The sequence below is a fragment of the Ischnura elegans genome, chromosome 4 (assembly GCF_921293095.1).
Source record: "Ischnura elegans chromosome 4, ioIscEleg1.1, whole genome shotgun sequence".
In the NCBI taxonomy this organism is placed as follows: Eukaryota; Metazoa; Arthropoda; class Insecta; order Odonata; family Coenagrionidae; genus Ischnura; species Ischnura elegans.
The window spans coordinates 69,581,944-69,609,228 of record NC_060249.1 but is presented as its reverse complement, the minus strand read 5'-3'; the positions used below and the strand labels follow the sequence as shown (position 1 = coordinate 69,609,228).

The window sequence follows — 27,285 nt, the reverse complement described above, 5'->3', positions numbered from 1 at the left end:
TCGTGTTTACCAACCGCGTCGGAAACGGGCTGGGGCCGGTCGTTCAGCCGCAGAATCACCAAGCGGCGGGGAATGGCCTCGGAGGGGATTCGAACCCAATGCCGTCCACTGTTGCCAAACCTCTCCTTCTTGCTACTCTCGCGTCGCCGGCTGAGATATGATTGCGCCATTAAAGCGTCGCTGTTTATTTATTTTTCCGTTGTCCCTTTTGTTTTTTTTATTCTTTTTTTTTAAAACTTCCATAGCTGGCGGCAGAGCGGTGTCGGCGGCCGAGTCGTGAATTCCGTGAAACGGGTGGAAGAGGATTCTCAGCCACTCCCGGCCGTTAAAAAAGACTACGCTGGTTAATTCGCTGGAAAAGCTGGATAAAAATGGCTTCTTCATAATGATGCAGAATATCTTATGAGACTTCCCCCCCTCCTCTTACACTCCGTTCTTCAACCGTTCCTGCTGCTCTTCGGCCTTCTCGCCTCTTTTTTTTTTCGTTGGAATATTAACGCGGAATCAGCCGGGTCACAGTCAGGCGAGAGAGAGAAAGAAAAGAGATGCAGGAGCGTTTAATTTTTGAATGGTTTTCGGAAGGCGAGGCGAATAATCATTTCCCCGGAAGAGAGGATTTCTTATTATTTTTTTCCTCTTTCCACAAGCTAAGCTATCCTGCTACAAGTTAATTTTAGAGCCTCTCCCTCTTTTGGAGGAAAGGGAGAAAGAGAGACGTGAATATATATGAGTCCCAAATAATGATGGCCTTCTTAGTCATTTTGCGGTCGTCTAAGTTTTTTTTTCATTTTTATAATTTACGTTTTTTTTCTTACCCTTCTGACACTTTTTAAAGAGGTACACTGACGTGATAGCCATAGGGAAAGTTCATTAGCATTTGGTGCTGTATTAATGATGCATAGCATAAAGATGCTTCTGCTAAAATTAATGCTATCCTGTTAAAATTGAGTCAATGACAGAACTAATTATTAAATATTCCTATAGTCAAATCGTCATAGGCATTTACAGGTGATGTCAATAGAAATGATAATATTGATATCGACATTTTTGGAAACTTAATTAGCTAATTACTAGCAAAACAATTATACTTACCGAAGTGTAAGAGCAGCTCCCTATAAGAATGTCTGCTATTGTCCTCATTTTTTTAAGGTACAACTTTGATTTTTTTCACTCATCATTCTTTCCTTGTTCACGACGTTGTCAGGGTTAGTGAAATGTTTTCAGGGCAGCAGAGAGGATGTTTCCCGGGAGTTCGCTAAAAGGAACTGAAATTAACACACTGTGTGGTAGCGGCTTGTGTTCATTCTTGTTTTCGACCTGTAGCTTCGTGTGGGACGTGCACTTTGAAAACTCCAGCTTATATCTTGTGTACGGAATCGGCCGATGAGGCTTTTGCAGAAACTCTTCCATTATGCCACGCAAGCAAGCTACTCTGGATGCACTCATGCTTTGTGGAAAATGCGTAAAAGTTGGGAGCGCTAATACCGCTGCATTTTCCTGGAATCCGGAGAAAATGAGGCGGGATTAGCGGAAAAAGCTGCCGGAAAGAAGCGGCTTACGAGTTAAAATTTAATTTCCCCTTTCCAAAGTTCCATTAAGTTATCAATAAAAATCTGAATGACCGCCTAATCCGCAAACACTACCATAAAATATCATTAAAGGTTGTTTTTTCACAACTTTTCTGCCAACTTTTGAGTGGTTTTTATTTTGCATTTTACTTATTCCTTTGTTAATAATTTTCTTTATCTCTTTCTCTTTCACAGTTTACCTTACGACGAGCACGATAGCAACCGAGGAGGCGAAGGACACTCGTGAGGGCGAAGACGTGACCCTTGAGTGCCGGTTCCGCCCGCAGATAGCAGCACAGGCTGAGGTTACCTTCTTCTGGCTCCGCATTAACAGACGGAACCACGACAATGTCGCCATTCAAAAGACTCCGCTCAACAGCAATTACAAGTAAGTACTGCAATATTCTATACGATTGACGTTCACTGTGAACATTATTTGAAACCAGTCTTGCGGTATTGGAAGACACTATTTCTTTAACCGGGCCAGCTCAATCATATTATTATTGCTACTAAAATATTCTACCGTTTAAGGTAGGTTTACATTGAGCATTTTGCGAATTATATCGTCCCTCCCCCCTCCCAAATTAAGCCTTCCATTTCAATTCATAAAATTCAAGACTAAGGCCCCCTCACCACATTACCATGACGTGTCTTCAAAGGATGTCAATTAGTTACTGTTATAGTATTCAACCTGTTAAGGTGTATTCCATTATTTGTGGCAACAACCAATTAATTCTACTTTCATTGGACCCATTCAGTGGTTAAACGTTCATAAAGCATGCACACCAGGATTATATAACGTGTAAAAATGCATACAACTTGTTTCTTTTAATTAAAAATTTGCAATCGCAGGACCCGCCGCTAATGCTTCTACTAAATTACTATACTACCTTCAGAAATTGTCCATAACTAAATTGTAGGTTTGAGAGAATCACTTTTTTCACCACTCCACTTTGGGTTAGTTCCTAAAAAAAAGCTCTCATGGCTGCGTTATAAAACATGTAAAGATTCATACGCATTGGTTCTTGTATTGATTGGAGACGCAATCATTGATTGGTTCAATGATTGGGTCTCCTATGCCTCGCCGTCGATGCTTCAAGTGAAACGCGGCATTGTGTAAAACTAAATTGGAGCGGGGGAACGGGAGGGATGAAAAATCATTTCTCCTATATATGTAAAAACACACTACTCCGCACAGGACGCAGTTTCGCGTTAAGAAATCAATTCCGGAGCGGCATGAAAAGGCCCTCCCTACTCTCCTCCCTTGACCCTTCTCGCATCCACTTCCTTTTCAAGCGCTAATGACTATCCGCCAGTTTCTCCCCACCCCCCACTCCACCCACCCACATCCCCCCCCCCCTCCACCTCCTCTCCCAGCCTCGAGCCATTGCATACAATGGTTGTTGCAGTACAATACAAGTCCATTGCGACACACACATACACACCGAGCCCTTTCCCGTGTACTTACTCCCCCCATCCCCTTCTCCTTCTCCTCCCCCCTACGGCTGTACTCTTTCCCTCGCATCGCAATTTGCTCCCGTCAACCTCTCAGACGCACACTTGACCAGATGCGTGCGCGAAATACAGTAAGAAAGTCTCGGGTCAATGTTTTCTCTCTGATCAGCGAGGACTCGGTTTGGAATTTTATCTCTCAAATGATTACGGTTCACGAATATGTGCGTGGGGATTGGGAAAAGTTCAATTCAAGGTCCATCATTTTGATTACTGGTGCGAACTTGTTTATTCGTTGTTTCATTCGCGTAATCGCGAAGCTCTGGGTGTAAAAAAAAGTTAGCAGGAGGATAGATAAAGAGGTAAAATACAAAGGAAGCGAACAAAAATAGGAGAGACGTTGGTTATTGGCAAAATACGTCAGAGATCCATCAGCGTTGGGGAAATTTCTATGTTTCAACCACCATTGACTTTTTGAATCACTGTAGCCCCAAAACTATGAGGGGTTTTATATAAATGTTAGCTTATTATTAATTTTCCTTGTTATTTAAGCTTGTAAAATAAGTTAGTCTGCATTAGTTTAAAAAGCTATTCACTGACTATGGCAATAATATCATTTGGAAGTACGTTTTTCCAGTTTAATACACCCTATCGTTCATTGACATAGATGGATTTTTTCCGTTTTATCTGAACTTGTAATGGTATGATTTTTTTGCCTCTATAGAAAACATTTCCTATCGTTATCGTGAACAGGTACTGAGATAATGGTCCCAATAATATCATAATGATAATTTATTTGAATACTTCTTTAAATTTAAGCCATTCAATTAAAGTAAAGTACATCATAAATAGCTCGGATGATGCCATAAATATAGTGAAAGTGCATAATTGCTCCTAGCAACACAATATTTGTGATCAGTTTTTCGATGATTAAGTATCGATTATAATAAAGAATGTTTAATTCTTTCCACGGAGGAAGTGCGGCGTGCACTTGTGCCATTACTTATGCAATCGCCAGCACCTACGCGAGCTGAGGATGAGAAACTTAGGTCAGGCTAGCGCTCCCTCGAGAAATCGAGAAGTAGGATGTGGTCACGCGAATGACTCGGCAGCTCCGATGTGCATGTATACGCGCTTGCTTATCGCTCAAATCTCTCATCCAGCGTAGGCGATGGGAACCATTCCGGTAGGAATCATTAAAAGGCAGATGTCATATTCGTTGCGGTGGGGGGAGTGGCGGATCCGAAGGTCACACCCTTTATGCCGCTCGCTTGGCGGGGGCTAAATTACTTTCGATCGGCTGTTAAGATTATTTCGGTTCATAGATGAGGAGCTTAAAGGGTGGAAGCAATTTGGAGCGGGTCTTGATTGCATGGTGTTTTTATCTTCCCCTCCTTCTTGCCAAAACGTGCCCCTAAAAGCTTTCCCTTCTTCTAACAATGAGGGTAATGATTGTTACGTAATGGTTAGCTACCGCGGGCGGCGATCATGGTGTTGACGAGTTGAAGCATGCGTGAGGTAGTTCGTTATTTTCCTCGGCTCCCACGCAGTTCATCAGCTTGAGAATAATTTTTACCAACTTATTTTTTTGTTTGTGCCGCCCTTTGTGGTTAATTGATACACAACCGAAGCAAGTAGCCTTCCCGAAACAGAAAATGTTTTCCTTTGGGCTACTATCCGCAATACACCTGCTGAGAAGACCACTAGCCCACTGGGCATATCTGACACTCCACTCTTCGGCATAGTGTCACATTTCATTAAGTCAATTATGACAATTAGTAGCAATAAATTTTACTTTCAGCTTTATGCAAACAAAATGTATAGCTGATTTTATGGAATATATGTTTTTCCAGTCTGTACGAATTTTCATTTTAAAAATACTGTAGGCAACCCGCATATCATCTAAGCTCCCCCGAAGCAAATCTCCGAGTACATGCCTACGAAATCAGATTAAATTGTCGCAAATTTTGAGCGTAAATATAGTTGGTATAGTAATTTAGCATTGAATATCAAAAAGAGTGAAAATCCGAGGCCTTGATTTAGGTTTCATATCGTGGAAATGAGCCGCTGCACTCGATTTGCATGCTAGCACTTTTTCTGAACACTTTTTTTGTGTCTAAAACGTCTCTCTCCATCGCCTGAGGAAGGCGTTATCTATGCTTGTCATTCACTGCCGTATTTACGATTCTAAATTGCTAATGTCTCTCACCTGCATATCTTAATCGCTCGTGTCGTTGGGCATAAAGGCATGCGGGTCCACACTTGACAAAGTGTTGCTCTTTATTGGCGCGAGAGACTGCGATAGGCGAAGAACGTGTTCACCGCCCTTGTCAACATTCTTTCCTTATCATGAAACTCCCGTCCATTTCATACGTCCCCACTCTCAACGAGGAATCTTTATCCGGTTATTCCACGTAAAAAGCAGGTCCCGAAGTCCCAGTGTCGGTGTTTTTAAAATCGCTAATTCAGTTTCTTAGGAGTAGTTGACGCCCTTAATTGTGAAATAGTTTTTAAAAATTGAATCATTTTTTGTTTTATTCTTCATTTAATTGAATCACTGTGAATCGATTTCACAAGTTATAGAATTTACAGAAATTGTCACGAGACGTTGGACAAAAATTTTAACTGCAGGACACTCAGCGTGATCTTCACGCATATATCTATGTCGAGGTTCTAAGTTGACATTGAAATATTGAGAACTTAATTTTCGAAATTATCTTGTCATTTTTCCACGTTTTTAGCTGTTTCTGAAAACTTTCACATGACGAAGTCCCATATCCCATTTAAAAGCTTGACTGCGTTACACGCTCAACTTGTGCACATTCACTGATATATTAACATACAAAATCTGGATAATAATTTTAAAAATTAACTTATCATTTGAAGATAAAACAAAATATGTAATAACAATATGATTAATTGTTCTTGGGCTTGTCCATTATGAACACAACAGCGCTCATAATAGACAAATAACAAAAAATATTAATAATAACAAAAATAGAGACCGTTGGCGAAGTAAAGTTAAGGTATTTGTGGAAAATTGTGAGTAGCTTTTAATATACTGATATGTTCGACCAGATTAAGCCTGAAAAAATCTTACTTATTTTTCCTCTGCCCTCTTTTCGCAGGTTGGACTTCAGGCCCGAACTTGGCCGATACGACCTGCTCATCTCGAACGCGAGCTACGAGCGGGACAACGGTCGATTCGAGTGTCGGGTGAAGGCCGCGGGCAGCGGCACCGACATCCACTCTCAGGCATTCCGGCTGACCGTGCTGACGCGTCCCTCGCCCCCGCGGGCCGCACCCCCAGCGCCCATCGCCACCGAGGGCAAGCCGCTGTCGCTCACCTGCTCCAGCACCGGAGGCAGCCCCGACCCCGAGATAAGGTGAGTGAGAGTGACCCCTTATCCTCCCCCAGCTAATCCCCCCTAAGCTCGTCCATCTTCATTTGCGTGCCAACTCCGTCAGCGAAAGGGTTCGCGACCTCATGCCGCGGGCCATTAAGAAGACGCTCTTTCTCTCGTAAAGTCTTTTTTCGTGACAAATTACTTGTTTAAAAATCGAGTTATACTAATTTAAGTAAGACAATGCAGATTTGTTTTCGCTGAGAAAATTAGGCAATGCCTTAATTAAAAAAATGTTCGAAATTCCACCGTATCGCTCTAAGTATAGTATGGTATGCAAAGCTATCATATTTAAGTTTTCAGGGTATGAATGCTAGTCGTGTTTCTTAAACATGAACATTTTAGTTCATTATTTTCTTTTAGGTTAAGGTTTCGTTTTCGCCAAAATATTTTCGCTTGCCAAAGCACTTAAAAATGTAGTAACAACGAAACGTGTCTCGTGCAATGCACGATGATATATTTTGTACTTGAAATGCATGTGATTGATCGAAATCGTGCCTTCCGATATACCCTGTGAATTTCAAGCCGATAGTGTTACGTTTTATGTAACCTAAAAATGCTTTCTATGAAACATTGCTCACACTTGCTATAGATGGATGTTAGTTCATTGCATTTCTGATGTGTTACCATACTGTTTAAATTTCTCGAATTTCCCCCCCTTGGTAAGTCAACGAACCATCCTAATTGTTATTCAGATTGACATGACCCCCCAATACTTCAACAGGAAAACCTGTCAATTGGGAACGTTCAACTTCAACAGAAATATGTTAGTAGCATATCGTACACGTGGCGCGGGGAATCGCCTTCGATCAATCGATTGAGGGAATTGTGAATATTTCAAAGATCCGCGTCCAGGAGACAGTGCGTAGTAACTGTCCATTCTTTCCACTGTGTGACAGATCGCTTTGTCATGCTCGTCTCGGAATTCGGGATGGGATATAAAGAATCGTTATCCACGAACTGACTCGCAGTTATTTGCAAGAGAAAAATCATGAATGATAAATTTGTCTCGTATTTTTCACGCTTTGTGACAGTGAACTTAAGGGGTCAGACGGACAATAGAAGTTATATCGACAAGAAAGATGACTGACAATGAGTAAGAGCCTTTTCTAATGTACTGTTTAATGAAAGCATTCGTTCCGCAGTACTTACCCTAAACGTTAAAAATGAACGCATAGCCCGAGCGTACTTTCTTCAGGTGTAGTTTTAATTTATAAAGTAATGCTATCATTTTTGAGAAGTCATTGAATTTTCAAATTCTCATCGTAGGTGTCGTATATGCAGTACTTATTCACTTTTCAATAGGCATTGATACTCGTAGTATACTATATATTGAGGCAGTGAACATAATATCATTTTTTTATTAGGAAGTTTGATGGATCAACATTGAGGTAAACTATATTTCAGTTTACTTTTAACAATTACCTACTTATTAAGTTGTACTGTGTTAAATGTTGAATTTATCAACCCTTCTCCGGTGAAGAAGTGTGTCTAAAGTTTGTTTTATTCGCTGCTCTCTTTAAATTTAAATAATCGGCTATGTGAAGCCTTATAATATTTTTTAACTTTAAAACTGCTAAGCCATTTTCCCATTAGTTTAATGAATACTTCAACTCACTTTCTATTTCACCTCTGAGTCAACTTTCCAAAAATATATGCCATCAATAATCAAATTGCTGACCACCCGAGGGTTGTGATGCTATTTTTATTCTAATTTGCGACTCCTCATTGGGTGTAAGTTCAACTGATTAAGACGTGATGTAGTACGTAGTATAGTCGTATATATTAAATAATTGTAGAAAAGTGCAATTACCTTTCATTTCAATATCCATATTGATGATATATTTTTACTGAAACATTATGTATGATCCTCTCCAGGTGGTATAAAGATGGTGTCTCCCAGCCCTTGGATGCTACTGTGAAGGCCGGCGGATCTCGTGATGCTCCCACCACTGCCATCCTCTCGCTCACGCCTCAGAAGAGTGACGATGGTGCCATCTACCGATGCGTGGTGTGGAACAGGGCGATGGGTGAAGGAGAGAAGATGGAAGCAACCGTCACGCTCAACGTCAACTGTGAGTATAAGTTACGGCCTCACGATGTGACATGTGCGGATTTGCGGCCAAGTGTTGGGATAACTTTCTGAGCCTTCTGCGCCATACCCAGCACCCCTCCGACAGAGAAGACTTAGGTGCAATTTTATAGTGCATTTATAGAAACGTTTACCCTCCACTCACGCCACGTTAGTTTCATTGGATTAAAGAAATAATGGATTTTTTGCCTAAAATGTTGTTCTAATTACAAAAAATTCATTTTTAATCATTTAATTATTACATTTTTAATTGATTTTGGTTTTAATAGGAATGATTCACTTAATGCATCTCTTATTTTATGTACTCCGAAATAATCAAAAAGGACAAAAATAAAAGTTGGCTTATTTTATTGTATTGCCCTAAGCTATTTCAGTCAGCACGTGAAAAAAATTAAGTCAGTTTAAAAAATACGCGACCACTTCTTGTGAATGGGGATGGGCGTTTTTTTATGACGTGGGATGATGGGATAATTGTTGCTCTCTTATTTAATTAAAACAAGGCCCATTATTTTTATATGAAATTTTAGATGTATAAATTTTAATTATTTTTTTCTTTGCAATAAAATTATAGTTTTTTTAGATAGGGTCCAATGCAGTATTGCAATGAAAGACAAGCTCAGCGTAAAAGTCTTCTAGATACATACTTATGTCCGTTTTATTGTTTGGTAATCGTAACTTCATGCGTCATATATGGCAGACAGTTCCTAAGAAACGGATTCTAGCGAGATTTTATAATACCATAAGTTTACTTGTATATATTGAATAAAAATACCTAAAATATAATTTTTGTTTCATTATTATGGATCGATTCTCGCTAGTAAAGAATCCTCTCTCTACCTCATCTTACGATGAAAATTTTGTATCTAAAGATAAGATGGAGTGAATAGTATTTTGGATAGTGTTTTAAAAGGCAAAAAAACACACTCTCTGGAATTGCTTTTAAATGGAGGAGTACAGTACGCATCCTTCCATGTTTAAATTTTTTTTCGGAATATTTATTTTATCGCGTCTGCAAATTTGAATTATTTAGACTGCCGTGAGTAGCCTATTAAAGAAATTCATATAGTTTCATCTATTACCTCGGAGATCCTTTTCTGATAACCCTTGCTGTCAGCTATTAAATATCAGAGTACATTAGAATAGCTCGGTGTTTATCTTCAAGGGGGTAATGAAAGGGTTTGTTTGGCCTCGCGCCCAGACTTATTTGGGAGGAAGAGTCGTTAAAAAAATCTATTTAGCGTACATTAAATTTAAAAAAGACGGCGGAAAAGGAAGGCGTGGCGAGTGATGCTTGTGCGAGGGTCAGTTTAAGTATATAACGAACCGGAGGAACTGGCGGAAACCCACACTCATTTGTTTCCACTCGGAGAGCCCGTAATGTAATCTCTCCCTCGCAGTCTACAGTCATTTGTTTGCTTTTTTCGCATTCGAACCCACCCTCCCTCCCACAAACTATCCCCCACCATGCCTCTCTCAACCATTCACTTGAACGCCGTTCTAACCGTCAACATTTGCTCGGAAATCGCCTTTTCCCAACCCCAAACGCAGACCAAACGAAAGGAGTGAGTTTATTTTGGGATCCACGCGCCACCCCATCCTCCCACACTAAAAAACTCTCTACTCCTCCCTCTCTCCCCATCACCCATTTACATCCATCATCCATCCCAAACGGGTCACGCGGCCGTGTTGCAAATTTTCCATCAGCGAGCGGTTTGCCGAGGAAAAACATTCAGGCTCGGTTCGGTCCCGTTTGTTCAAGACCTATCGTCAGGCGGACACTCGATCGAGTCTAGTTAACGTAGCAAAAAATTTATTTAATAATTCTCTCGTCCACAGTAAAATAGAAAATTAACTGTTTGTATGGTCTCATGTGCCTTATCAGAACTTAAAGCTATCTGTGTTTTTGTTGCTTCAGATGGGTGGTATTCAGGCACAAGAAAACCGAAAAAAGTATACCTTGGTTACATCGCGATAATAATTTTCCTGCGTCTCCTCTTTATCATTCAATTACCTCAGGTTGTCAAAACTGCGATATCCTAATGAAAATTTCAAAATATCAACAAAAGTATATTTCCAAATATTTTCCAGGTGTTCACAAGTTCATAATGTTTCCCAGGGTTTTTCGTGATACTTATACTACACTTAAAGTCATTATAATGGCTATGCGTAATGGCTAAAGATCGTCAAAACTCACGATACCCTTGCGAAATTTTCAATTGATCGGCTAAAAGTTATTTCCAGGTGTGCACTATTACTTGTATGAAATCGATTCTATATTTTTGATATTTATAATTTCTAATTTTTATTATGGTAATTTCATATTCGTGATATTTTCCTATTCATACCCTTCTTTCACTCAAACTTCAGTTGATATCCTTAGCGCCATGTGCCTCGATAGCTTCCTCCCCCGCGTTTCTAGAATCAGATACCCCACAACACGCTTGCTTTAATAGCATTTTACGCTCAGCAAAGTGTCCTTCGAACTTTCCGTCCCACGAGAATATGCGGAGAGAGCGGGGTGAATTTTCTCCGACCTTACTCAGCGTCACTGAGAAAATAATTGGAATTTAATTTCGGTTAACTTGCATTTATAGTTTCGGCTGTTGTATAGTTGAGAGTGCCACAAGGGAGTGTGTGAGACCCCCTTTCCTTCTTATTGCTTGAGCACCAGTAATGGAGGAAAACCGCAGGAAGAAAAATTGAAATTTAGTTTTAATGTAGTCAAATCTGCATTTTGATGTCAATTTTCACCAATATCCTACAAATCTGGTGCATGTAATTGCCTTATTGTGAACGAAATTTGGTATGGACGGGTGCTTTGTGGATTGAAACAACTGCACGAATTAAATCGTTATGCAATAATGTTCTAAATTTTCAATTTTCTAGTCGGAGTGAATAAAAACAGTTGTGGAATACGATGAAGTTTGCAGCCTTTTTTTGGCCCTTGACGCTCGGGAATTGGCCCCGTTGCTTCATGCCTATTTGCATTTCGAACCTATTTTATGGTCCAAAATGATATAATGTAAGTTCCAATGACCGTTGTCGATTGCATCCAAGCCAAACGGCAGCTACATGCTGTATGGTTTGGAGCGATGTGGAAACTGGAAGTTGGCAGAGCTAAAGAAAGGGTTTCTTTAAAGTGAAGTGAGCTTTTTAATGCCGACAGCTCCCATTCTGGCGCGCAAGCTCGCTCACAAAAATCCTGCGGTCGCAAAGGCGGCGCCTTTATAGAATTGGGATATACACGCTCTTGATCCCGCCGCTGTTCATAACTCGCCGTCGCACTTCATCCTTCGGGACAAGATGGCGGCGAGCGTTTCACCACGTGGAGGAAGGGAGTGAGTGGAAGAGATGAAAAATGAGTGGGCATGAGTGAGAGAGAAAAAGAGGTTTGAGGATCGAAAAAGGAAGCGGCGGAGAGCGGAGTTTTATTTCGAAGTGAGTTTTGAAAGAGAGGAGGGCGCTGCTGACGGAAAAGAAAACTCCGCAGACCTCGTGAAAAACTGTGTGGAAACCGTGGAAACTGGAAAGCGACCGTCCTCTCTCGCCTTCTCTTTTCTCGTCTCTTTTCACCCTTTTTCTCCACTCTCTTCACGTTTGTCCCCCGAAAGGAACGGTAAAAAAGAGCGAAGCGGGAGAAGTGGTGCGGTGGAGTGGAGGAGAAAAAGAGGGAAAATGGAAGCCTTCTCTGCTTTTCATCCCGGGGTCGACCGCAAGGAAAGAGAGGTGCAGGGGTCGGTGGAAAAGGGGTACCTCTGCTCCGAGGACCGCTGCTGCACCCTTTCCCCTTACGTTACCGTCGTACGGGGGTGGGGGCCGGGATACAGCTTCTGCCCCGTGGAAAACTCTTGCCTGCCCACAGCTTTATTTTTTCTCTCCTTGTGTTCTCTGAAGGACTACAGATAGAAAGAAAGGTTGTTAACGGGGTATGTTTGTGACGTCTGAAGAATGAAATTTGCGGAAGTGTTGTTTGACCGCGGCAATGCGATTGGTAAATAATGATAATGATATAAAAAGGGATCATTTAAGGTACCGTAAACACATTGCTTAGGCCTTCCTCCACCCCAAGGTAAAAAAATGATTAAATCCTTTTTATACGCCGTAATGAATGAGGTTGCCCATTAATTTCGGTAGTAATCGTAAAATAATACACTAATAATGTGTGTATCTGAATTCATGTAGTGTGACTGTGTGTAGTGAGTCTTACTTGCGAGATATCAGTGATTAGTACTAAAATCATCGGGGAAAATACGTGAATTGTGAATTTCTCAACTTTCATCCGAGGAAATAATTCTTCATCCTTTTGAAGCTTGCTTTGTACCTAATAATTGAAAGATACACTATATTAATTTAGGCAGTTGAGTGGTTTCTCCATCTACTTTCTGTAGCATCGTTATTTATCTTTAAAAAATTACTGGTTGGAGAAAAAAATGATTTTTCTGTAGGGTTGAACTTAGACGTCTTCATTAAAAGAGTAATGTGTTCACCTGTATTTATTCTTACGCTATCGCCACCCGTGCCATCGATTTCCACCGCAGAATCCGCGATACCCCGATAAATAGGCGAGTTCGAAACGCCTGAGGTCCCATGCAAACATCCCTGTGGCACGCTCATTCGAATTTCTGCGATTTCCCGGATGAAAGGGCGATGAGAAGGGAGGCCCCGACGCACGGCGCGTGCTTTTAATATTTCAGAGCTGCCACGTTCAGCCCGACGGCGATGATTTGTTCCTCGACTAATCCCAAATTGCTTTCCCGCGGAAAGAACAACAACCTTAACGGACAGGGCATACATTATGAACGAGATGGAGCCGGGAGACCCACGCTGCGCCGGACGATCGCGCCAAGGAGACGAGCCCGCATATCTCGACGGGAATCAATCAATTACGCGCATTTCCTTAATACCCTTTGGTAAAAACATTTATGTACACGCTCTCCCATTAATCGCTTGTCATATTTATCTTTAATTTTAGGGACTTCTTTAGGGGCGTAGCCAAGGACAGGGTTGGGGGAGCACGACCAGGGGATCGGGGGGAAAGAATCCTCCTCTGGGAAGAATGTGAACATTTTTATCTCTATCGATCACATTTTATGATATTTTTACACTTAAAATTACGCAATTGATGAATCGTCGTGGAGATGTTTTACTAAAATATACTGGAATGTAAAAATCATTTTGCAAAAAGGAGTTTTTTTTGGAAAACTAATTTCTATAATCAATAACTTTTACTCAAAGAACAAACTTAGGGGCACGTTCCTATTGTGCCGCCTCCCGGCTACGCCACTGGACTTCTTGATTAAAAATTAAAATGGATGAAAAATTGTGATCTTCTGATCCCCATAATGTGGGTCTAAACGCACAATTTGGTAAACATTAACAAAAATTACGTTTTCTTCTGTGTACCAAATTTGCATAACTTAAAGTGCCCATAATGAGAGTTAAGAATGGCACGAATTTAATGGTGCAGTTTGTATATTGGTAGATATATTCTCGTACAAACTCTACCTTTTTGCCCCGCCGAAGCAAATCCCCATAATTTACGAGCGAAGTAAACGAAGAAAAAAAAGGAAGTCGAATGTGCGTGTAAGAGGGAAAGGAAGAAAGATAGTGAACGTGTGGGAGGAATAGATGAAAATGAAGAGAAGGAGAGGATAATAATAACCCTCTCTACCCCTCCGGATGAAATAGTGCTTCCCTTAAAATACCTTCGTTATGGTAATGACCATTTAAAAACGTCCGCCATGTCATAATGCATTCTGAGATAGGTCGCCACCAACTCTCGCATTCCTTCTCGATGTCTTATTTTTTTACATCTCCTCCTCCTAATAATTCTCCTCAACTTCATTTTATTTCCCGTCTCTTATATTTTTTTATCCTTCTCCGTGGTACCAGACGGATCTCACCAACCCTTCCTCCCCGAGCCGGCGTAGAAATTGGCAATCGGCGGCGAGGGAAGGGGGTGAGAAGGTTAAGAGACGATAGGGGAGAAGGATGGGGAGGTCTTGTGAGGCGTGGTTCCTATTGGTCGAGGGGATATTAGGGTCTACTGCCCCAGAGATATGAAGCAGAACCCGAATTCCTACGTCTCGGTGGGTACTCATGGATTCCCCCAGTACTATTCATCCTGCCCTCACTTTTTTTCCTAACCCCCCTCAAACTCATCCTCAGGGAAGGAGGAGGTGAATAGTGAGAGAGTGAGGATAATGCGGGCGTAATTAAAGGCAAAAGGGTAATGCGATGGAGGATCGGACGGAGAGGTGGCGGGGTAAAAAGTTTTAGGGAAAAAAGTTCAAGGGATTATGTGATTTTTTTTACGTCTGCGACAATCTCTAATTCTTTCTTTAGGTTCTTTCTCAAAAGTCTCCATTCTGTTGCCAGGGACGCTGCATAATCGAGAAAACAAGGGTACCAGGCTATTTTATTCCTCGAAATGTAGTAATTGAGAATTTATAAAGCTAAATTGGCCAAATAAAATATATTTTATTGACCGTGTAAAAGTCTTGATGACTGTTATAGAAAACCTCGTTAACCAAACTTGATCTTTCATCATAGTTTATCCCTTTATAAAAACAACCATCGTTAAATTAGATAGATTTAGATAGTGACTTTCCCCGTCCAAATTCTTTCCCAGGACAGGGAACTTGTTAAGAAAAGAATAGTAAATGTGAAAAAGGAAAGGGCTATATTATATGAAGTTCGCAGCACGATAAATATGGAAAGTAAAAAAACAAAGTTCGTTAGCCTTAGGGAAATCTTGGAAAAATTAAATATCTCTACATAATTAATCCCCAACAACATGCCAAGAAAAGGATGAGGAATACGCAAAGGAACTTAAATGTATCCTCATTCTAACGTTCGTAATAGAAATAGTCTTAATTGTTTCATTATTACTTCCATGTTCGTTGCTATTGATACAGTAAAATATGCGCCTAGTTTTAAGGTATAATAAAACAAACGGCAGTCGTTGATGTATTCCACATGTAATTGATTATACAAAGTTGAATACGCCGCTATTTTGAAAAGTATCTCGAGTAAAGCTAAAAAAAATGCTAAGTGTGTGCTGGGGATATTTTATTAAATGAATTGTCTGCGCGAAAATTAAAAACGTTTCAATATAACTGAGAATGATTCGTGATGCCTTTTTAAGTGCTTATTTATGTCACGCAATATGGAGCATAGAGCTTTATTTTTGTACTCCTTTTATTAGTGAATAGCCACTGTTGTGTCACGTACTCTTTCATCATAAATTATAACATAAAGTACAAAGGTCAATTTATTCACGTGTTGCATTTTCTTTTGGACGAATACTCTCCACTTTCGAATTCCGATGGCGTTTAACCGTGTTTTCACATTTCATTAGTTTCATTTTAGCCCCAAAGAGATACCCTTTTGCCCTACTCTTGACTACGCGCGTGAGTCACGACAGCGCAAAGCTTCAGCCAATTCTATAGCAAACTGCAATCCCATCGGGACATCACCGATGGGCGCCCCATGATGATGTGAGCAAATTACCCGCTCTCGTCCGCAACCTGAGCATTAGCATCTTTCCGAACGACTGCCCTTGTCTACTTTCACCCACACGCCTATTAACGCAAGTTAATCAATTTGACATCAAGTGCCCACTACATAATGGCTTTCCCCTAAATTTCCATCCCACATAAGGCACATTGTTTGAGCGCCGTGCGCTCTACGGTGACGACGGGCCAGCAAACGACGCTATACACGACCTGTCAGCTTACTCGCTCCGGTTATCCTGTGTTGGAGAGAGAGAGAGAGAGAGAGATGGGGGCAGCTATGTTTGTGAGGACTGAAGCAACGTGCAGTGCCATCCATCAGCCGGGAAAAAAATCGCCTCTCGAGTCGCAAATCATTGGAACTGAATGGATAAAACGCTCCGAGAGTTGCAGAAACAATGATGCAGAGGGACTGAATTTTTTTTTGTCAATAAATCCGCCTTCCCCTTTCACTTTTTTCGGATTATTTTTCACTTTTTCGGCTCATATCCGTGATTTCTAACTCCGACCACGTTCAACAGCAATGGAAGCGAATCCCATTTAATTATATGTTTTGGTAATGAGACCTAATGCGTGCGCTTTCAGATGAGCGCCAACTTTTTAATATTCAATCAAGCACTCTTGTGTGCACTGCGATTATAATTTTTGCGTCGGAAGCGCGGTGTGTAATCGGTTATTTAATTACGCCTCCCACCACCGAAATTTACTGTCATCGGGAATACTCCTCACGTAATGCTGTCCTGCCTCCGTGATTGGCCCTCGCCCCCAACGCTTAAGCCTCGGATTTATTACTTTATCGGGGCCGTGCGTTGTAATCGGAAAAAATGTTTTGTCGCCATCTAGTTAGCAGAGTGCCCCTCTAATCAGTCCGGTTCCCTGATTCTTTTCCGCCAGGGCATGCACCGGAAAATTTGGAAATACGTATTGTTCGCAATCGATTTTGCTCGCTTTGCTTTGCCTCGACCTGGAATTAATGCGACAGACTTTCGGTAAACGTTGCAGCGAGAAGTCCCAGCCCTGATATAAAGCACTTCGATATCAAGTCCCTAAGTATGTGTAAATATGAAGCGTTAAGGGAACTGATGGCTAAATGGAACAAGGCTGTAAATTTTTTATGTAGTTTTTATGGCATGTATTTTTTATTTTTGGTCCACGGAGGCAACAAGGATTTTATGCTAAATAATAATTAAATTGAAGTCGACGAAGGAATTTATTATTCTGGGTCATTATTCTTATTGTGCACAGAGTAGTTTACTTTTTCTGAAATGGAATGCAAGATGAGTACGAGTTTATGAAATATTTGCTATTGTATTTTTTATTAGTTAAGCTTACAAAAATAATGTGCCACCCAAAATGCGTATTGAAATATACAGCTAATAGGCTCGTTGTCATCTATAATCTCACACTCTGAGGCCCCACACCCTCCTGGAGGCTCTACTATACACGCGATGTTTTAACACTCTCTTTTTCCACGATCAATGGAATTGATCACTCATAAATTCATAGATAAATCATAAATCAATGGATCAATTATAACTTTTATTGTAGAACTAAGCCTATAATCCATATAAATTTAAGCCCTGAAATCCAAAAAAGCTCTAGTCCATTCAGTTTAATTTTGATACGAGTCACATATTCTGTACGTCGGTAAATATATTTAATTTTTTTAATCGAAGAAACAGTACTATTAACCTCAAAAATTTACATAAAAGGGTTCGTTCTTAGTTCCTGCTAAGTGGACTTGGGCCTGTTCTGGCCAAAAGTTCTTCGAAGGAATCATTTTTACTTTTATCGTGTAACAGGCTGGCCGTTTTACACGGGGCACGTACTTGCACAACATGACGTGTGTACGAAGGCGCAGTCAAAATTGCGTCGTGTAAAGTGGTGAATTGCTGGAACACATGAGAGATTGCTTTGACGTGAGATAGCGAAATATCCCGTTCTAATTTCGTTCGTGCATTCGCGCAATGCCGCGCCATAAAGGGAAATTAATCGAGTTCTAACCTGCGCAATTCCGTGCCCCTTGTAAAACGGCCTAGATGCTTTAATTTCTGGCATCAACTTTTATAGAGTGACCATAAGCTGTTATTTTTTTAATGCTGGTGTCAACACATTTAATTATGACACTGGGTGCGGTCTGTACACTCCACTAGCCATGATATAATCAATTCTGTTTTCCCCCTTCGCTGTTCTGACCTCATTTTTTTCTCCCTTCCAGACTATCCCCGAGTTGAGGTGGGCCCCGAGAACCCTCTCCGAGTCGAGGTGGACAGCACCGCGGTGCTGCAGTGCTCCGTGGACGCCAAGCCTCCAGCAAACGGCATCCGATGGTCCCGCAACGGCCGCTACGTTTCCTCTTCTCCCACGCACACACTGCGGAGGGTCTCGCTCACCGAGGCCGGCGCCTACACCTGCTCCGCCGACAACGGCCTGGGTCGCCCCGGAGACGCCACCTTATCACTGGACGTGCTGCACGGACCCACGGTGACCGTGGAGCAGTCGAGGGAAGCAGAGGAAGGCGACGCCGTGACGGCAAGATGCGAAGTCTCCGCGAACCCACCTCCGGTTTCCGTCGAATGGTTCCGGGAGGGAAGCCCAGAGTTCAGACAATCAGGGTCCACCCTGAGACTCACCAGGGTCTCGGCCCTCGAGGCCGGTCGCTACGTCTGCAAGGCCGTCAACGTCCTCTCCACCTCACCATCCGGAAGGCGATCGGGCAACGCGACCCTGACCCTGAGGGTCAGGCACCGTCCAGGAAAGGCCAGGATCACTCCGGATCGACCCGTGGCCGTGGAAGGTGGTGGTGTGACCCTGACTTGCTCTGCGAATCCTCCCGGATGGCCCGCTCCCCAGTTCAGGTGGTGGAGGGAGGGTTCCGAGACAGCTGTGGCGACCGGTGCGCAGTACACCATCACGACGGCGCATTTGACAAACGAGGGAACCTATCACTGCCAGCCCTCGAACGATGTCGGCATGGGAACCATTGCATCTGTCCTGTTGAGAGTTCACCAACCTCCACGCTTCATGTCCAAGCTGCAACCTCATGTCACCAGGAAGTAAGTTACAATTTTTTTACTTTCCTTTTTTATAAATGTTTATTTTTGTTTTTGGGTTGGTTGATATGAAAGGATAATGTTAAACATGAACCTAAAAACCTGTAGGCCTGTTCCTGCCCAATTTTACTGTACTTCAACATTCAGATTACTTTCCTCAATTCATTAACATTCCCTTCCTTGATAACCCATACACCCTTTGCCTCAGTCTTTACTATTCAATCATCTTTCAAGACAAGATCTAGCCTAGATAACACAAGATCTAGCCAAACTCTCTACCTTCTCACCATTCAGAAATTTGCTCTTCTCCCCTAAGTCAGGCACTTCCTTGTTAATTTTCCTCTTCCTCCAAATCGCCTTCTATTCCTACCACTCGAATATTACCAGACAGTGGCGCCGACTCTATGGGGCCTAGCCCCCTCAAAAATTCGTTATGGGGGTGAGGAAAAAATGTATGAGACTTGTCGATTTTCCCTGGAGTGTTGAGTTATCGAGAGTCGAGTTTTCAGGGTTCTAATGTTGATCATATGGCTCTTATAAAATGCTTTAAAAACTTTAAAACTCACTGTTTATAAAATTTCCTGGGGCAAGACCCCCGGTAAGAGCCCCCCAAATATTTTTTTTAACTCGGCACCCCTGCTAACAGCCTATTCTTCAATCCTTTCACTGGTTGAGAAAATTTATTTTTTCAATATTGACGTTTTGAAAACTATACCTCTGGTTAGAAATGAAAATAATGGGAATTTATAAAAAATAATTATTCTGGTTTGAATGAATTATAATTTAGGATTGGCTACTTTTATAACAATGCCATTGTCATGAATATGAAATGTAAAAATACAAAAAATTGTGGTTAAAGGCAAAATTCTATGATTAAAAAGTAAAATTTTATTTCATCAGAATACAAAATTGGTTTTAATATGATAAATCTGTTAATAAATAAAGTACATTAAATATGATTGTGAAATTTGAACAATAGTAATACTGGAATGAATTATAACAAACCACCCCTTGTTGTCAAAACCTAATGAGTTGTTACGGTGAATAGTTATTGTTATATGCAGAGAATTAACTTTCTCCATCCACTCTTCCACCTAGGGCTGGAGATACCAATCTGAGTGTTACGTGTGCCGCTCAAGGAAAACCCAGGCCCATAGTTCGATGGTTGAAAGATTCTGAGGAGATCGCTGTTGCTGGTTCAACTCTTGGAGAAGGAATTGAAAGTGAGATGGGAGCAGTGGAACTGTACAAGACCACTCAAGAGGAATCGGAAGGAAGGGCTGGCATTGTAACAGTGCAGAGCACTTTGTATTTCACTGGACCAGGGCGCCCACAGGGTGACCGACTGCTTCCCTCTGACCGAGGCCGATATTCTTGTGTCTTTGAGAATGAAGTCAAACGGGCTGAGTCTATCATGCAACTGAGAATTGAGCGTAAGTAAACTTAAGCTTATGCGAAGGCCTTATGCTATTAGTATTAGACTTGCTTTCATATTCTAGGGAATTTTATCACTATTTTGATCTTACAAGTTGTGATAAAATTTGATAATTCTATTTGATTATTATTTTGTGATCATTTTTTAGAGGTAATAATATCTTTCTTTCCACAGTCTAGAACTTCAAATTTTAATTTTGTGTTTCTTTAATTACCAATTTCAGATCCTCCTATTGCCCTTCATCAGTACAACAAGGTTGCTTATGACATTCGTGAAGCTGGCTACATTGTCTGTGAGGTGCAAGCATACCCCAAACCTGAGTTCCAGTGGAGCTTTGCTGGCATGTCTTTGGATCCCAAGTCAAATAATCACTACGCTGTAAACACAACTGCATTGCCTGGAGATATCCATCGCAGCGTCCTACATATTGCAGGTGTCTGGGAGTCAGATTATGGAGAGTACTCTTGTCGTGCCGCAAATAGTATGGGTGCCTTAAAGGCATCGCTTAGGCTTCAACCTAAAGGACCACCAGAGAGACCTGGAGTCCCCTCTGCCACCCCACTCGGCCCTGGTACTATTTCCTTACGCTGGACTCCTGGCTTTGATGGAGGCATCCACAATACCAAGTACTTTATTGCATACCGCAAGATCGGAGCCAATGATGAGTCGCCCGACTGCCAGCCTCAGTTTGGATATAATGGAAGGTCTTACAATTCAATTGGAGCTAATGCAGTCCCGAGCACAGATGGCAGGGATGTGATACTTGGTGGATGGGAGGAATATGACTGTCAACGTAACAATCCATGCAATGTGACCTCCTTGCAACAACATCACACCTATGTTTTTAAGGTAATTACAAAGTCTATTGAGTTTCTTGAAAATTTTAAGTGTCTCTTTCTCTTGATTTTAAACAAATTGATATGACAGCAACAAGCTGTGTTTCACAGAGGAGAGGAAATTTAATTGTTAGCTTTTACTACGGTTCAATAGTTTTTCTGGCAATCATGTTGCTGACTACATCGGAGCAATTTTTTGTTGCCTTTTTTGAAAAGCTTACTTGATGCTCTTAATATATGCACATATCAGTAGAATATAAATACATGGATGTTGCAAAAAGTTAACGAGTGGTAGAACTTTTTCACCAGCTGAAGCTTCAAATATTCTCTTAGATTATGAAGTAAACTTAGTTATGTGAAACTTAATTGTGTGCGATAAAGACCCACTCATTGCAAGTCACCTTTTCCTTTTCTAATAATAATTCTTTTCTGATCATTTTTGTCCCTTAGGTCAAGGCTTACAACACCAAAGGAAACAGCAACTACTCTGATGAGGTGACTGCCACTACCAAGGTTGATCGATTGCCTGAGCCACAGAGGGTGACATACGATCCCAAATCCCGTGTTGTCACAATCAATATTGCCAGTAGCTGTTTGCAGTTTGTAGGTGTCATTGAAGCTACTGATGAGCGGACTGGAGAATGGCATCATGTAGAGACAGTTGCAATCTCTGGGACCACTCACCGAGAAGTTGCCCTTCCAGACCGGGACATTGAAGACATTTCTGCTGGACTTGGTGCGATCATGGTGCACACAACTCCTCCCTCTGGCTTGGAACGCCAAGTTCGTGTTCGGCTCTGCCTACAGTCAAACCAAGACATTTGTGGAGAATATGTTGATGCAGAAAGTGAGTATTGCTTAAATTGACATTGTTTTAACAAAATAAATCACCTATTGCTATCGTTCAGGCATTAGTCATGGGAAATATTTCCCAAAATTTGATCTAATAAGAACCAAGCACAGTTAGTCCCCATTTTTGTAATCTCACTTTTAATCCTCTTACATATATTGGGTGAAATGTAACACCTCTAATTCATTGTATACGGTGATGATAAAGGTACTGAAACTGCTATGAATTGTAATGAAATTGGAATAGTTAAGCACTATTTGTACATGCATTTTCAACCATTAATTCAATTTTCTCAGTAAAAAGAATGTCTCTTTTTTTATAGAAGGGTGTATTTATATGAATCTCGTCCATAGTGAGAGGAATGATTAGTTTTCATCATTCCACTTCTTGTCATAGGTTTTGTGAACATAGCGGGATAGAAAAGTGGAGGCTGCTTTTAATTCACTACAAGACATGAAAAAGACAGTTTTGCATGATAATGTCTTTGCAGTCCTTGTTGCATGAATAGATTATAACTTCTCACTTTAGTTAAAGCATGCTAATTAATTTCAATGATTAGCTTTCTTTAAAAATTAGTTTAGGTTAGACATGAGGAGACCTCATCTAAACTGTATCTAAATTCCATCAACATTTTTTTGCAGTTGGACCATCTTACATCAAAGAAGCAGCATTTCTTCCCACCCCTACCTTGATTGCTATTATTGTTTCGTGTGTTGTGTTCGTGCTGTTTGTTGGACTGCTGCTCATATTCTGCCGATGCAAACGAAACCAAAAGAAAGTCAAGAAGGAATATGAAATGGAATCATCCAGGTAATTTTTTTATAGTACTATATTAAATACAACTGACACTATGTTTATTATTGAATTTCATTTGATCCATTTACATAACTGGTTTTTTAAAAGCATATTTAATACCCAACTAAGGTGAATAGAAATGTCAGTAAGACAAAATGTGTCGTATGATAATGAGAAAAGAAACAGAATTTTTTTTCAACGACCAAAATTAATCTCAATTGTCAACTATGTAGAGAAGTTCTATTTTTTTAATGCATTCTATTAGCATGTTTTCTATGAGCTAAAAGTAGTTTTATGTTTTAATTGCAGTGTTAGACCTAATATTGTGGCGCAGCAACCTCCCCCTCCTTACTACCCAAGTGGCATGGAGAATAAAGGACTTGAGCAGTCAATGGATCTGGTGGGAGATGACACATCAAAAAATCCAGTTTACAATGGAGGAAGTGGTCAGAATGGCTATGGTTACCATGGAAACCCACAAACTGGCAACAACATCAACGGCGGAGAATGTAAGGATTATTTTATTAAAATTTTCGTTGGCAAAAGTAACCTTGTTAACTTGTGAAATGTTACAGTAATGAATAATGCATCTTTCCAATTTTTGTTTAATTTTTTCAATGGCCAAATAAAAGCTTACTAGCTGAAATGGGTATCATGTACGTGCTGTATTCATATTTTGAAATTTTCTCTAAAAATTTTAATAAGTTGATTTTGCATGGTAAAAATATGTAAATTTATACAATATTCATTTTGTGATCTTTAAAAATTTTAGAATTAATTCCATCTCTGGTCCTTTTTAGGGGTCAATATGGGATACATGGATAACAGTTACTCCAATTCCAACAATGGTGGTTCAGTAAACTCACAGGATTCACTTTGGCAAGTTAAAAATGGAGGTGGGGGAAGCAGCATTGGAGGTGGACCAAATGGAGACATACAGCATGGCCATCACATCCAGGCTGCACAGCCAATGATAGGACAACAACAGGGACTGCCGATGCACCACCATCCTGAGCGACCATATGCTTACGACCCTCTTGGACCCCCTCCCAACCACATTGGAAGCTATGGAGGCGATGACTATGGCCACTATCCTCCCCCACCTCCGTCCTCTGCCACCCCCTCATCTGGAGCCATGCAGCCAATGTCACAAGGAGAAGACTACTTGAACCAACGTAACCGAGACTACATGGGACCAAACGGTGGAGGACCCAATGATGCCTATGCACCGATTCACAAGCAGAAAAAGAGGATGGACCACATAGGTATGTAAAGAAATGACTATCCTTACAATAATGTAGCATATACTTCATACAAAAATATTGTTCATCCCTATTCTATTCTAATAATGCTAGCCGAAACTGAGGAAGGACAGCAGGTATGGAAAAAAACCTACTTTTTCTCATTATGTAGACTACCTATGTTTTTTGCTGTAAATATTGTTCGTGATGTTTCTTTTGTGTGAATAGTTAATTGTGTACATACAAATATTAGTCATCTCCACTGCTCTCACAAACGTTACTCGTTTGTGTCAAAAATATTTTCACTGATTTTTTTTGTTATTGTTTTACACTGTTGTGTACAAATGTACAAATGGTGATAGTTGTTAGATAGCAAGATGAAATATGGAAGTAGTTGAAAGATCACAAGTGAAGTAAATCTCTTACGAATCACATGCATAATGCAAGCTTGTTATTTTCATGGGCACATTACGGATATGAAATGCATGTTGTGTGAAATGGAATACAATTGCTTGAAATTTTTTGCTGTCACGCATGCCTAGTTTTATGAGTAGACTAAAAAATTACATCTTGTTTCTACAGATTCCCCATACCATGATGTGAGCGGTCTTCCTGATCCGTACTTGGACCAGGATAGTGATGAAAACAAGACCCAGCATGTGTCTCTTTCTTTCGATGAGAGCCTAGAAAGTGGTTACTCTACCCCAAATTCACGCAACAGGAGAGTCATACGAGAAATAATTGTCTGAGTAATGTTGAACAAGGATCAATTCCTTTGATCTACAATTATGGATAAGCATGGTGAGTTATCATTCTAGCCATGGATTTAATTCATTGAATAGTCTGCAAGTTGGAAGCTTTGACCATGTTTGTCCCAAAATTACGACGCACATGTGCTGTGTGCTTGCAAGTGCAAATGGAATCAAGAAGCAGCAAGCATATTGTTCCAGTCAGTGCTAACTTTCGAGTGGCGAGTTTCTTTTCTGTGATGAATCAGGGAAGATAATTGTTATCAGACAATTGTAGGCTTGCGTTTTAGCAAGCTTGATTTATTCTGACCTTATCAAAAAGTGTTGATGGCCGCATTCCACACAGTAGTGAATGTATTGGTCATATGCAAATCCCATGAGCAAACTAGGGTCTGCATTAAAATGGACCATAGGTATAACAACCTGCTTAAGTCTCTGGATGGTGTCCATTCCCCAAATTTTTGTCTTATCTATGGTCTGTCATTGATGTTTTCCAGCGCCAGAAATACCTACCACTAAGATTATACATGATCAAACATCTAAATTACTGCCGCATTTTAAATTTCCTAACAGATGATGTTTTTTGATGTTGATAACCTTATTGCAGAAATAATCCAATTTACATTGTCTTTGCCAGCTTTTATCAATCTTTTACAAATTAATCGGCCACATGTACGTAGTCAACCAAAAATTATCTAGGTGTATCGGCTAGTATCTGTGCTGTGGTTAACTGTGCAAAGGCTTGTTGTCACTAGTGAGTGTTCTACATAGTGTACACAAAAAAGTTTGGCTCACCCCAAAGAGAGTGCCATTGTGCACTGTGCAATATAAGTGTTTTATGTGTCATATGACTCAAAGACCTTTGATTGACCACGGCTGAAGTGCAAAGTGGTGTGCATTGACTGGTCATTGACTTTATGAAACATTAGAGGGAAGGAGAGACATTAAAAATGAAGAAAGCTAAAGTTGAGAGGAGACTGGTTTTATACTTTTATAGATTTATTGAGAATGTGCTCAAAGAATGGTATTTGGATGGGGGAGAAGAAGATCAAGAGATGCAGCCTTGTTACTGTGGTGCATCCCAAGTGTTTGTGCTTCTTTTATTTTTTTGTACATATATTCAGTGTGATATGTTCTGTGTGGGATTTTACTCGGAGTGGTGAACCCTTTAAAAAATTATTATATGTGGATTAAATTATGCTTGAAATTTTACTGCCAGGGTGCAATTTGCAGTTGGGATTTTGAAGTACTCCCACCGTCCAGTCATATTTGTTGACTTTTGTTTTACTTTTATTGTATAGGACTCAGTTTTTATTTAAATGAAAGAGATTTCTTTCGGAAACAACAGATACACTTTTCATTAACTGATCTCAAATGTTTCATTTGGTTGTTTTTATAAAACCAATAAAATCTCATTGTGTCAGAGGAGAAAAAATAGATAAATAGATTGTATGCACTGAGTTAGTATCCACTGATAAATTCATGAATATGTAGCCTTCTTCTTATAGAAATATAAATATTAATATATAAATGTGTGTACTTAACAGTGCATTCCTAATCCAGCTGTACTCAAACACAATATTTCATCATTGGTGCTGTAAAAATGATATTGTATATCTAATTTTGATTTTTATGTAGATTGCAGCTGGATGTCAACATTTCTTCTACAGTTATACAAGCCTGTATTAACACTGTGTTTCAGTGATGCCCAACAAACATTGTAAAGAAATCATGTGTCCTGGAAAAATTCCAAGATCACACTTTCAGTGTATATAATTGTTTCTGTTCCTGTAAAGTCTGTGAAAGTGTTGTAGTTCTTGGATTACCATCATGTATATTAAAGACTCCTGTCATCGACATATATTTCTTGCTCTTTCATTTCAAATACATTGAAAATCCATTAAATAAATAGATCCTCCTGCATGCTTTTATATTATCTCCATACTATCAATACTTTAAAAAAATGAGAGCGAAAAGAATTTCAGCAAATGAAATGAAAAATATGGCTATGCATGTACTTCTTTCACCAGCAGGTGATTTTTTTCCTGCACGAGAAAATATTGACAAGGCCTTCAGAAAACTTGTATAAAATTTTCCAAAAATTCCTTGAAGAGAATTGACTTGAAGAAGAAACTTGCAGGATTATAAGTAAGCTGATACATGTATTAGAAACCAATAACTTCATTGGTTTCTAATCTGTTGCCCAGTTTTGAAGACATCAGGAGTTCATGGAAATGTTTGAAGGAGTTGCTGGTGAGGTTCACTTATTGGCAAGTCCTTAGAAGTATGCTAGAAT

The 27,285-nt window shown here is 40.3% G+C and overlaps 1 protein-coding gene across 2 annotated transcripts in view; it reads left to right on the top strand.

The window, feature by feature from the left end:
• The window catches only part of LOC124157658 (hemicentin-1), a 343,095-nt gene extending 316,243 nt beyond the window's left edge, over positions 1–26,852 (top strand). The window contains exons 2-13 of one of the 2 annotated variants that reach the window (XM_046532586.1): positions 1,764–1,956; positions 6,149–6,406; positions 8,303–8,499; positions 18,249–19,086; positions 20,182–20,516; positions 20,742–21,367; positions 21,805–22,201; positions 22,846–23,014; positions 23,309–23,508; positions 23,800–24,264; positions 24,355–24,377; positions 24,823–24,929. In XM_046532586.1, the coding sequence (XP_046388542.1) occupies positions 1,764–1,956; positions 6,149–6,406; positions 8,303–8,499; positions 18,249–19,086; positions 20,182–20,516; positions 20,742–21,367; positions 21,805–22,201; positions 22,846–23,014; positions 23,309–23,508; positions 23,800–24,264; positions 24,355–24,377; positions 24,823–24,843 (3,722 nt within the window). In that variant the 3' untranslated portion in view covers positions 24,844–24,929. Of the gene's footprint in view, positions 1–1,763; positions 1,957–6,148; positions 6,407–8,302; positions 8,500–18,248; positions 19,087–20,181; positions 20,517–20,741; positions 21,368–21,804; positions 22,202–22,845; positions 23,015–23,308; positions 23,509–23,799; positions 24,265–24,354; positions 24,378–24,822 lie in introns of both variants that reach the window. The other variant, XM_046532585.1, reaches the window with a different exon arrangement.
• The last annotated feature ends 433 nt before the right edge of the window (positions 26,853–27,285 follow it).